At 33.8% G+C, this 14,407-nt stretch overlaps 1 protein-coding gene across 1 annotated transcript in view; it reads left to right on the top strand.

Moving 5' to 3' along the window:
• LOC143912634 (tolloid-like protein 1) overlaps positions 1-14,407 on the top strand; it is a 108,498-nt gene that overhangs the window by 34,752 nt on the left and 59,339 nt on the right. The window contains exon 3 of the mRNA XM_077431929.1: positions 6,277-6,372. Within this exon, the coding sequence (XP_077288055.1) occupies positions 6,285-6,372 (88 nt within the window). The 5' untranslated portion in view covers positions 6,277-6,284. The remainder of the gene's footprint in view (positions 1-6,276; positions 6,373-14,407) is intronic.

Below are 14,407 nucleotides of genomic sequence, written 5' to 3'. Positions count from 1 at the left end.
TGTTCAGAAGCGTTGTATAGAAGTGTTGTAAGCATTATACAAGGCAAATACGATCAACACCTGCAGAGACGTCTATGGACAAAAATTAGGAATATTTATACAAATCAGCAAAAAATCAAGATGCTGCATAACTCGAATTTTGTGAGAGAGAGATAGGACATAGATACCAATTTGTAGAATTTTTTTTTATAATAAATATAAATGAACAATAGAATAAATAAAAAAAATTACTATTTTTGAAATACATATTGATATACATACTATATGTGATGTATGTATGTATATACATATGTATGTACATACATAGATAGATAATGATGTTGATATTTAATTTTTATTCCTCGTGATGATTTTGTATATGAATATGAATCAATTGTTACAATATCAATGTGTGTTGCAATTATATTTGTTGTTTGTAAATAGTAGCTACATGTACATACATATATCTTTAAATTATTTTTCGACGTTTATCGGGAGACTTCCATTCTGCGGCACTTCCCTCCGCAGCTTCCGTCTATCTATCGGTCGTTTCGTTCGAATGAATCGGCACAGTAGGCACATCGTGTAATTCGAATTTGTTTCTGGAATCGCGCAAAATATTCGTCGACGACTGCCCCGGAGGTGTGCTGCTCCATTTCCAGTTGCCTGCGCGTCAACTTCCGGTGAACAATTCCTATTAAAATTCTTGCCACGTCTTCGGACCAAGATGTGTAGAGAACTTGAAACTTGTTCAACATACTTAAAGAGATTGCGCGCCACTCCTCTTTCCCTTTCCCTTCTCACCCCCTCTCCCCTGTCTCTCCAGCAAGCCCCTTAAATTAAGTGACGCCTTGCTCCTTCCCTTTTTCATCATCTTCATCTTCCGGTTCACCCTCCCCTCTTAACCCCTTCATATTTTAATTATTAATCCGTTTTAACTTGAAAACGGTAGATCGGAGTTGCATACTTTCGAATTCAATTTCGACGAAGTGAAAAATTTATTCTGTCATCTCATATATTATTCATAACTGAGATATTAAATTATTTTTGAGTTTTAAATTTTCGTAATTAATCATTGATATGTATCGGAGATTATCACATTACGACATTGAGCGATTCAGCTAAAACTTTTAAGTGTTTTTCGATGAAAACGCATTTATTCGAGAGTTTTCGAGCATAAATGACATGTAATCGAAATTAAATCAGGCGTAGACATTACGTAATTGCTGGTAGTAGTCAGCTTCCGTTGTGTAAGACGTTCGTTGACTTCCGTGTCTGAAAAACTGCAATTTTCCATCGTTGCCATCTATCGGCCATTTTTCGAAACATTTGCACGATTTTACACAAAGAACTAATTCAGCATGGTTGCAAACCATCGTATGAAAATTTATTTTTATTTTATTTAAAATATTTTTATGATGTTATTTATTTAGAAATTATTTTGAATTCGAATTTGTTTTTTAAATTAAAATAATTTAAAAAGGTTCAAATTTATCTAGTTTCACCACCAAAGATTAAAATGGAATAGTTTTAGTAATACACAATTTAAATAGATGGCACTAGTAAAGTAAGTAGTGAAAATTAAAACAAATTAATAATTTATGATCTACATATATATTACACATTGTTATGTACTCGAAACTGCTATAGAACTTGATTACTATTCCAAACGCAATTTCCCAAGCGTACGGAGCCATTGAACTTTTGATGAAATAAGAATATCATATTGTGCATAACTAGGATGTCGAATAGCTATGTATGATAATTAGCATAGAAGTCGCATCAACGAGTCAGTTTATTAACAGTCAGTAAGCATATTAACACATTATCGCTAGCCCAGTTATTATCAACAATAATTATTCGGATCTTTATCAGTTTTATATGTACCGTTCGGATATTATAAAAATTAGCCTGTTACGGTTGTAAATAAAATTGAAGAGAACCACAGTCTTTCTGTACATACTTATCTATTAAGTGATATCACAGTGTCAATTCCTATGTAAACATAAAAAAAAATACGTTGCAAAATTTATATAGATAATCGACCTGAAAATAAATGTCAGTTTAATTCAATCGCAAAACACGCCAATTATCATTCTGTTCGTAAACATGGGACCGTAATTGGATTTTGTATAAACGGTGACCGTTTTCGAATTCAGCATTCGGGTTTTTGTCAACGTAATTGCGAATTACCGTCATCAAACCGCAGATAAACGGATGTTTTGTCGAATAGTGCTAATCGTGTCCCGATAGAGGCGCATATTTCTTGTGTGCCGTCGAATAATGCCGTTCGAAATTTTCCCTGACAATTCAATACAAATTATGTGAGAGCCGTAGGTCACCGGGGGTATTTCGGTGCCTGCATCCGAAACAGGGTCGGATGATTGATTATTCCGGGGTTGGGTGCAAAATTATGCGGAAAGAAACGTTCGTTCGGATGCTGGCTCAATTCCTTTTCGGTTAGCGCCTACGAAGAAAAAAAATATGGTCGTCGTCGAGAATAACGACACGAAAGATTTATAAACGTTACGCCGACGAGGGTAGCTGTGTCAAGAGCGAAGGGAGATAAGGGCGTTTCTTGGTTATCTCGGTTACAGTGGGAGGTGGGCGTGCCGTACGAGACCGGGAACTTTACTTAGTGGAAAAACAATACGAAAACTTCAATGGAGAGCGACGGGAGGCTGGGCGAAATTGGGGCATGAGGTCTTATGAGGGAAATCTTCTTATTTTTTTTAACACAACTTTTTTCTCTTATTTGAGTGTGTCTTTGTGCGTGAATGTGATGTTGAGACGTCCTAATTATATATTATACTAAATTTTTTAATGATAGTTTGCCTGTATAAAAGTTTTATTTTCTAATTAACCAATAACAGATCAGTGGTCAGCATGTAATGCTAATATAATCTAAACATTTATAATGTATGTACAAGTTGAATACCATAGGTGTTGCTTTGAGGTAAAGGCCGTAATGGTATCATGGTAAAATATCAGTTAAAATAAATAAAATAAAATTCAACCAGCAACATAGATCAGTGGTTAGAATGTAATGCTTTCGATTGTGTGGTCACGGGTTCTATCCCCGGCTCTATTGCTGACCAGACCTTGGATATGTGACTTCACGGTCGATCGTTTCTTTTCAGAGTTTTTCAATTTATCTGATTTCATTGGAAACAATTCCAACACATTCGGCAATCCTGTCCTATATATCGTAAAGTTTGAGTTTACGGTATCTCATAATGTCTCTATGATGATCGATATTTGTAATTGGCCTTGAATAATATCTATGTATGTACAATTTTGACCATATATGTCGTGCTAGTAAAAATAGGTGTATACCTCCATAAAAAAAAGTCTATTCGAATTATGTACATACGTATATATATTGAGCAATATAATTTATTTGATGGGTCATTCATGTTGTTGTATTATTATATAATTTGCTCTTATAATGTTTGTTTCCATTCAATTTAAATTTATTGCTATTTTATTAAACTAGTTTTTATAACAAACAAATTTTAATAATTTTAATTTTCAACTAAACTTTCGAAATCCAAATTTAGAAATTTAGTTCGTTTAGTTACCAAAAAAATCAAAATTGCTTATCCTTAATTTAATAAGAGTTTTCTATGAAACACATCCCTAGCGGTGGGATTGAGGGCTTCCCCACGTAAAATCGGAAATTGTGTTTTAAAAGGTCAGGAAAACCGCACACGTCCCTAGAGGCGAAGTTAATGGAAACGTACATTTATTGCTAGGATTAATTAAATGATGGATATACATATGTATATGAAGGGACTTCCCTCCCGAAGAGCACAAGAATACGAGGAAAGGTGTCGAGTATTTATTTATATGAATATAACAAACATTCAAACACACACATATGTACTTTCTAAAAGGATTGAATAAAAATAAAAATAGATACAGCATTTTTATGTGCGTTTTCACTCATTGGGATGACGTCTCAATTTCCATGGGAACCCTTTTACGGTGGAATAATCGTCCGAGTGGATTTGAAGCGAAGGCCGCCGGAAGTGGAGCCGGTGCTTCCGCTCAGGTGCAAGAACAATGTGGGGTAAGGTGAGGGTGGCGAAGGTGGAAAAGGGGGTGTTCGAGCCCAGGGGCGCTCAAACGTGGGCCTGCATCCGCCCCTTTGTGCGAAAACCGACCGCGGAAAAGTGAGCAGCTTTCGACGCATACACAATTCATTAGTTGCGAGCACATCTCACTCATTTGAGGTCGAGATATGGATCGAAAGGAAAATTGAATTAAATAATCAATAGAAAATGTTTTTTTTTATAAATAATTTTTAAATTATTAATTTTCGTAAAAATCTGTTGTTGTTGTAATATTCGCGTGTATACATACATACACATATATCTAATATATAATTTCGAAAGAGACTTTGTATGTAGGTAGGGTTTGTTGCGAACATCGTAAACAAATTAAAGTTTCTATGACGACGATATCGATATCGTTTTCAATTCAAATAAATTTAATAAAAAAATGAATGTTTACTATTAGATTGCTTTGCCATTTTAAGCTTTTCATATGTATTACAAACTAGTTGTTTGTGGGGCGTGGGTATGTGGCGGACGTGTCGACAAGTATGGAGATTTCAATAAACGAATTTTAGAATACCAGGAGTATACGTTATGCATAGGGATGTGGCGTGACGTACACACATACCCACATCCATGAAGGCATACACACATATGTACATCATTTCGAACAAGTGAACGGGTTAGATCGGCGAGCATGTAATGCGCACACTCAACTGTTTACTATTAATACGTGCGCGCGCCTATATATTACCTTATATTATATTTATATATAACATATAACGTTATTTTAATTTGTGTATCAATTCCTTGTAATCAACAAGCACAACACTAGTATTGAAATAGTGGTGGCAGATAGTAGATAGGTTGTTTGCCAATTTGTTGAGGAACCGTTTCCACAATGAAATCAGATAATTGGTAATCATCTTAAATCTATGACGTAAAATTGTAGATATAAATAACTGATCAACATTACAGCCAGAAGTATAGCTCGGTTTGTTGCGTTAATGGCAACCATCGAGAGGTCAGTTTCAAGCCCTGTATTGACTTCGATTTAGGATATTATAATTTATTCGGAGTATTTCTGCATTGCTGATGGGCAGACTTTGATACCTGTAACTATAAGTCGATTAATTCCTATCAGAGTTTGCCATTTTAACTGATTTCGTTGTTGAAACGATACCACATCAAATTGGCTAAACCATCCTACATATGTACTATTTTTATTTAAAAAAAATTACTAAATTTGTACATATTTACTTTTATATAAATTTGAAATATTCAAATCATGGTGGTAAATGAAGATAGGTTGCCAATTTGTTTGGAATCATTTCAACAATGAAATCAGATAAATTAGCAAACTTTGATAGGAACCGATCGACTAAATATATAACATAAATATCCAAGTCTGACCAGCAACACTACATAAATACTTCCGAATATTTTTTTTTCAATCAAGGTCAAACCAGGGCTTGATCTGGGAACCTGTCGGTGATTAGAATTAACGCAACCACCGAGCTATATATGTATGTACTGCTGGCTTATATATCTCATATTTGATATCTTTAGATTCAAGCATACATATTTCCATGCTTTTCTGTATACACCTGATTTTGCATCAATCAATCACATGACATATCTGGCATAACATTTTAAACGACTTTGATCTGCAGCTATTACATAATCATTTTCATGAAATGTTTTGAAATACATCATGCGAAGGACATCGAAAGGATCAATTTAGATTTTGATAATACATATGTAGTATATTTTAATAAGATAATGTGGATTTGTTTTAAAGCAGCATTACGTAGATTTTTATTAGCTTTCTCGCATTTCCGTTTGAACTACGCATAAATTATATCGAGTTTGTGTTTATGCAAGCATTAAACGAACGAAAGCCTCAAACAGAGTTGAGGCTTTATTTATTAAGAGGAAGCGAATGGTTGGTTGCAAACGAAGAAAGACGCCTCGTCCATCCGACTTGACTGCTTCGCTTATGGCCTGTTTAATTATTCTTCAGTCGAAGCGACTTTTCCAGTTGAAAATTTTCGTCGACTTCTTCGACAACTTTCCGTTTAATAAATTATTATTGTACACATAATATATATGTATATATATGAGTACGTGTTATTCATAAATTTCGTAGTCAATTTATCTTGGAGCATTTCCAGATACAATATGAGTAAAGCCTTTATAAAATGAGTTCGATAACAGGTGATTATTATTTTTTTTTCAGGACACAGTATGGCCCCAGAATATTGGCTCAACTCACACAGAAGCCTGTCACTGTCTTTGCTGTGCCTATTCGCTGCCTCTCTACAAGTCACAAGTGGTAAGTCACTATTATACATACATATATGTTGAAAAGTATATCTAAAAGGCAAGTAGTATTTTTTCAATGGAAATTAAACGATGTGGCGAGCGACTTTAGAGGACTTTGCCCCCATGTACTTCGCTCCATTCAACTCTCAGTGTATCTGATTGTTTTGAATTCATAGAAAGTTTATATACTTATTAATGTAATGATTGTATTACATATTGTTATTTTCATGCATGCATGTTTTCTATGGTTTAATTTTTGTTTTTTGATCATATATGTACATAATATATAGAATATCATTCACATTCTTCTCTCTGTGTCTGCAGGGATTTTTTTAAGCCGATTGTGCATCGTTATTGTATATTTGATGATTGTTTTCGTACTGTGAGGAGAAATTTTGAAGATTTGGATTATTTTTTTGCAGGCGAATTAGTGTTTTTATTTTGTGATTTTCTGGAAGCGGCGAGTTTTCGCGCGGACGCTTTTCCAATTTCGCTTTTCCCCCGCGCGTCTAAAATTGATTCGGCGTATAATTAGTGAGGAATTGAATAAGCTCAATTATCCGCAATATTCGCGTTTCCAATTAAAACTGAAATTAAAACCGGTTTTGTTATACAAACAGAATCGTGCCGAATAAATTTACATTAATTCGAAGCGATAAGATAAATTGGAAACCGCACATTTAATTACCATATATCTTCTGTATATACATAAGTACTTATATTATTATACAATATATAGAGTTTGAAGCACCTTAATGGGTAGTATACTGCCTACTTATTATTATGCGAATATAACAGAAATAATAAAAGGAAACGGTCGCTTTATACAAATGTTTATAATTCGCTTACTCGAGTCGTTCAACCCCCCCATACGCGACTATTTATAAACGTAGCTCATTAAATATTTTCGGCAAAATGAAAAATATTAATCGTGAAAATTAATATTTAGGCAAGGTTTCTCTCTCTTTTTATGGGAAACGCGCAAATAAAGTCAGAAGCGACTTGCGGTCGGACGAAATAAACTTTCCCACATTTTTTTTGTTTCGCGAAAATGCTTTGGTCTCTCGATGTAAATTTTTCTCAATTTCAAAAGACCCGCTCCGGAGCTTTGCTTTCCTCATCATTATTATTATTATTATTTTATTTTTTGAAAAATATGAATGGTGGAAAAAAAGCATTATTTTATATCTTGATTTACGCTCGGGAGAGGAGAGCGCAGCATCAGACAATGTTGGCGGATAATTTAACAAACTAATCCGCTGATATTGTGTTACGTTCGTGCTTTTTTAAAAGCTCTCGCAAACTTCGGACGTTAATCATTTTCCGACGTTGAGCCTGAACAGTTACCTTGTACAATATACTGTGCATACATTTTTTTTCTATATTTTTAGCAAGCGTTATAAATTATACGCATACACGTCGTGTATTATTAACGAAACATGCAATTCTTATTTATGGAATAAAAAATTTTTTGGTAATGTATCTTCTTTCTATATACATAAATATATACATACATCGTAATAACATATAATTAAATAAAAGCAGCGAAGCTAGGATTTCCATCGATTGCACCATATTAGATTTTGCAGACAATTAATATACATTAGCCATGTTTTCGGGAGGGTGAGGTTCTTGTAATTGGGCTTACTTGGAAATTTATATGTATTGGGTGTGTTTTAGTTTGAATTTTATGTATGTACGTATGTGTATATGTAGCTTATGTGATTACATACATATGTGAGTGCAAGTAGTGTTTCGATAAGTTAATTAGCGAATTGTATCTATTCATTAGGGTGAGATTCGCTGGAGAATTGCGATGTGCTGTTATCTAAAATCTGGTGTGATTTATAAGGATTCCCATATATCATATTTCGAGTGTAATTACTGTAGGATTTTGCCGCCTGTGGCTGCCGCATTGCCGTCTGAGAGGTCGGCACGTCCCTGCCCTACTTTGTCGCGAGAAATTTTCAAAAGTTCGATTCCTTGTACCTTTATTTACATCGATTGTATTCTTGGAATGCCTTCAAAGAATCCTTGAAAACACTTCTAGAATTTTAAATGTTCAACGTTTTTTTTTATAGCTAGAAAAAATAGCAAAATTTTATATATACACAGCTCAACCCAGCAACTGCACATACATAACTAGCAGCACAACAAATATTTTTTAGTACATATCGATGACTTGGTGCATAGATATTGTATGTCCATTTTTGAATTTGTATCGAATTTCAAGTTTGTAATAATCCAGGTTGTTCTTTAACGGTAATTTATGTACATATACCGCGTAAATTTTCTTGACGTGCAGAGCTGGCTGATGTAAACGGACCTTAAATGATTTTTAGAAAATGTGTCTGTATGAATGTATTTTGAGTGTAACTCAAATACTATCAACCTCATATTGGTTAATGTAATGTTGATTCTTAAGTTTTTAATTTTTTTTAGTTACCCGAAAGTAGTACCAGCCCCTTAAATTTTCGGCGGATTTTTTTTATGTTCTTAAGAGGGCTGTATAGCCGAAACCCTAATTTTGTTGCCGTTCCTTTCTTCGATATATACATATATTGAGTGAATGTACATATATATTGAGTGAATGCGACAATATATATATATATATATTGAGTGAATGCGACAGCTTCGCTTCGACCAGATAATACGTATTTTAAATCGACAAAATCAAGGTTTCGTATTCTCCAAGTTTCAACTCCGAAACTGGAACAATTTAAAAAAAAAATCATCATCGATATGAGAAAAATATTTTCTATGCAACTGTGCGTGTGTATTTTTTTAAAAATCGACCGTTAAATAAGCACGCTGGACTCTTTTCGTGGGTGTAAAAAAGATGCGATTTTATAGATTTTATAGATCTTTCCTATAAAAAATAACTAATCAAAAAAATAAAAGCACAGATGCATGCCAATGGTGGATATCCATAGCATATTAAAAAATGATTTCTCTAGTGCCATAATTGAGGAAGGGAGAAGTGTAATACGTTTGTATACAAGGCGCTGGTGTCCAGCACTCTTAATGGATTAAGCTGAAACTTTGTAATAGGATAGTAAATATCACGAAATATATTTTTTTAAATCAGAACTACTATTTTTATACTTGAATTTTTAAATTGTTTTAGTCAAAATTAGGCCGATGGTCATTAGGACGACGGATATATGTCCGAACGGACATTTGGTCGACTGAAGTTTATAATTGCTTAAATTTATCAAAAGTATCAATAATGATCCGCGCACGATTTGAAAATAAATCAATCATGACGTTTAATTAGCGTTTGTGAATTTAGGGATCATATGTTTTTTTACACCCGTTTTGAGATGGAACAATTTTAAGTCACGTAAGTACGTATGTATGTGTGTGTATATATTATTGGGAAATTGCCGTTTAAAAAAAACATCAGTTTTTCGCACGTTTGATCAAAAGGATTTTCCTTTTTTTTTTGCAGCCGACACGTGCAATAGGCCATCCACCCCATCCTTTTATAACTCGTAACGCTCGTAATTTTTGCGTTCCTTTCAGTGAGCAATTTCTTGGATGTGTTGAAAATTTGTGCGTGTCGGAAAGCCTGCGGCGATCGTCCCAAACGAGAGGCCCTTTCACGGTTTTTGCGCTCGTCCCATGTCAACCCTCACCCACACACCCCCAGGACTTCCACCCCCCCCCCTCCTCATCCATACGCCCCGGTGACCCCCTCGAGATCAATAATATTTCATCCGTTGAAACAGAAGCTGGCTCACAGTGGCGTTCTCGTTACAACTTTTTCCCTATTAGCTCGTCCCTTTGTGCGTCATCCACTTGAGACGACTCCATTCAAGTCCCCGAACACTCTCGTACCTTTTCGAATTTGTAAAGGAAATCCTACCCTCGGGCGAACCGCAAGCCGCAACACATCCATACATTAAAATAAGACATACGAATACAATCCAATTTGAATGCTTCTTCAATTACATTTAATGTCAGACGCTGCCGTTGACAGGGAAATTTTGTGCATGTCCATTTAGCTTTTGTCTTTCGGATATCACAATAGTTATTTAATGTAAAGAAACTAACAATGTATTATAGTGGGTATATACATTAGCTTCACAACAAACATCTTACGTACACATTATGTATGTATGCACATTGTACCTAAAATAACTTCCATACAAATCCAATGCTCATTAAAGTTGAGATCTATAACTATTGTCATATTGAGAATTACCTTGACTATCACGCGATGAAGAATGGAAGTGTATACTTTTAGAATTTTTCATTTTATTATATTAGGTACAATCACACGCAAAAATGTGTATTGAAATATATAGATATTTACTAGGAATGACATGAATGAAAAGTAAGTATTTCGAATGATTCTGTAGTTTACAGATAACTGTCACAAGACTTTATAATACACTATATTATATGTACGTATGTACATACATATATAACCAATTAATTTGTTCCAGCGTGTTGGGATGTGTCTTTTTTCTCTTATTCCCTCCTCGCTAACAACTGCGAGTTATTCACCACGAGATATATTTTCCTCCGCTTCTGCACCCGTTTTCAAAAATATATATTCAATAATAATTATTGAATTAGTTTTATTCAAACAATTATGCAAAATTGTCATTACAGATCGCTACAATGCGACTAGTATATTATACAGATCGAGAAATATTAATTATACATATAATACATAATTATTATACATTTTACATTAAACACGACATCTATGGTCAAACATTGTACATTATCATTGTAAGTATTATACAAGGGAAATACGATCAACATCCACAGATACATATATAGATAAATTTGCAGCATTTATACAAATTAGCAAAAAAAAATCGTGACGCTGAATATCTCGAATACGCGAGCGAGATAGGAAAAGGTTGCCAATTTGTCACATATCCAAGGCCTGGTCAGCAACAACCAGTGGGATCAAATCCGTGGTCACTTTGTTTGAAAGCATTATATGGTAACAAGTAGTCCATGCTGCAGGTATATGATATTTATGTTACAGTCCAAGTGTACATTTTGTTCGTTTATGAACATATCAGTTTGTTCATAACCAAACTGGCCAGTTTTATTGTATACAAAATAAAAATTAATTGATAAACGAATTAGTTTGTTCATGCACAAACTACACTGAGCAACAAAAAAAAATCACCAGAGCGGAGGCTAACCAATCTTTACTAAGTATGACCCACTGAATTCGAATATGATAATTATTTTTGTTGGTTGGGTCTCCTTTACGAGATATGAGCGTTTAAAAAAATGCGCAATTTTTACAGTTTTTTGGCTTTTGCGGTCTTTAATTCAAAATCTAGTATTGCTATGCTCAAAGTGAGTATGGGAATCAATAGTCAGACGTTTTTTCTTGCTATGCTCAAAGTGAGTATGGGAATCAATATTCAGATGTTTTTTCTAATTGATTGTGATTTTGTATTGTTTTAAAATACTTATAATTAATTGTCTATTAGCCATAAGTTATAATATTCTAAAGCGTTTTATTCATCCGCTATTATCTGTCTTCTATGTATGTACATATATATGCATATTCGGTTAGAAATATTTTGAAAATCAGTTTAAACGGGAAATGCGGTTTCCATGGGATTTCCCATTTGAAATGTTTTTTTTAAAGCATATTGACATTTCAAAGTTTCATGTGATACGTTGTGGAAGTTTTGATTGTTTTAAATTAAATTTTAAATTAAATGGAAGCATTTAAATTAAAACCTATAGTTCATGAACCAACAAGCTAGTGTGATCATGAATGAACTGCAGTAAACACTTGGACTGTAACATATACATATACATACATATGTCTTCTTAAATATATATATATATATATATATATATATATATATATATATATATATATATATATATATATATATATATACATAGGATCCGGATGTGAAGGATTCCAAGTGAAACGCAGATTAAGTCAGAACTATGTATTTATTGTACATGCTTCGGGCTTGTTCTCAAACAAGTGACCATAACAACACGCATCCGGTCTTTCCCATGCATACCACACACACTTTATCCCAGCTTGACCAACTATACCTACGGCTCGTTTAAAAATCAATTCTACATATATATATATATATATATATATATATATATATATATATATATATATATATATATATATATATATATATATATATATCTTGCAATAAATCTAATTATTGCCAAAATATATTAAGAACAACACAAAAATATACCGGTACATGTATTATTAGGCTTAAATTATAAAGGGAAAAAAAGTTGGGTTCTTTGTAAGTTTTATAAATGAAAAGACGTATTTTAAAAATGAAATTGGAATATTTATTATGATGCAATATATACGTATATTCAATATGCTTCAGTTACTTAAGATTTATTGGATATTTTACATAAAAAGTTTCCCGAGAGGCGGTCGTAAAAGTATACATTTATTGAGAAAAATGTTCAAAGCGCCCTCTCTTTACTGTAGAAAAATCATAAAGCCGCAATATTCAATACGGATGTTGTTTCACATTGAACGAATAAATATCATATACAATACTGAAAATCGTCAAATTTCAATATCTAATTAGATAATTATTCTCATCTTTTAAAAATTAGCTTTGTAAATCACTTCGAATTTACCTCCAAATTGAATGCCATGTCGATAAATTGTACTCGAGTTTCCCGGGTAATCGGGGCTGTGATGATGTGGGTGAGAAAGTATGACGTGGGGAATTTGTAAGTTATTTAAACCGCGAGCGTGAGCAATGCTCCCCCCAGGAACATCGTGCCCGGAACGAGGGTCGTATTGCTCCTGCTAGCTGTCGTTAAACATAATTTTAATGAAATAACAAACCCCCCGAGGACGGGCCCGGCAATTTGCTCCTACGCCTACGTACCGATCGCACCCCTCAAGTGGAAAATTGACCGTAATGAGGATATTTGAGACTGTCCGTATATCACGCGAGACGGATTATAATTTATATTGGATGCTGGATGAGAGTTCCCGGTCTCATCCACGCGTTGATTTTTAGAATAGGGTGCATTATTCATTCGACTGATTATATATTTTATATGTATTAAATGTAACTTTTCGGTGTGCTTTCGAAACATGTCGAAAGTGCGGAAAAACGGGAGAATGAACGAAAAGTTAAATCATTAAGGCTACAACTTGTTTGCCAACAGATTTTTGTTCACAACACGATGAAATCGGTCGGATGATTTTATTCGTGGGCAAAAAATTTTAGCCTCGAGTAATTTAATAGTTTAGTGTAATAAATATTATAAAAATATACAAAGAATATAAATAAATAGGTAGATATTTTTCCTTTTTAATTTCGTCTCTAAAAAGTTTAAATGTTGTAAATATCAAAGTCATTTCATGTTAAAAATCTGTCTCATAAGAGATACCCTAAAATCGTATCATTACAATACAATATTCGGATCATTATTACTATACTATTGGATGTATGTATGTATATATGTACAAATAGGAAAGATTTTTGAACGTGCACAGTGAGTGGTTATCGAGCATGCATGGTGCAGAGTGCATAGTGTGTATGGGCAGAGTGTTTGAGAACTAGCATGCAACCGTGTGTGGGGATTTTTCCCTTTAGCAGCCTGGATAGACGTGAAATAAAGGCAATTTGATCTAATCCACGTGCAACATTTGGAATCCTTCGAATCCTGATCGTACATACATACATATGTATAATGCTACGATGATATTACATATACACACATATAACAAATTACAATTATTTAAATAACATTCAATTTCATGTAATCATCGCAGGCAATCAAAATTGGCCAAGAAACCACTCACTAATACCTATTTAAGTCCACGTTAAAGTTCATAGAAGTCGACCAATAAAGCCCTCTACATGAAGCCATCACCCCCCCCCCCCCCAACGAATACAGTCTGAGAAACACTTTTATTGTAGAACGAGACGGTAGTGGGGCAATATAGCACTAAAACAACCGCACATCACTGCTCTACATATTAAAAAAAACCCGCAATTTACCTACCAATACAAAACAATCACAGTGCATAATATTGTAAT

The sequence above is a fragment of the Arctopsyche grandis genome, chromosome 6 (assembly GCF_051622035.1).
Source record: "Arctopsyche grandis isolate Sample6627 chromosome 6, ASM5162203v2, whole genome shotgun sequence".
Classification (NCBI taxonomy): domain Eukaryota; kingdom Metazoa; phylum Arthropoda; class Insecta; order Trichoptera; family Hydropsychidae; genus Arctopsyche; species Arctopsyche grandis.
This window is presented reverse-complemented; position numbering and strand designations above follow the sequence as displayed.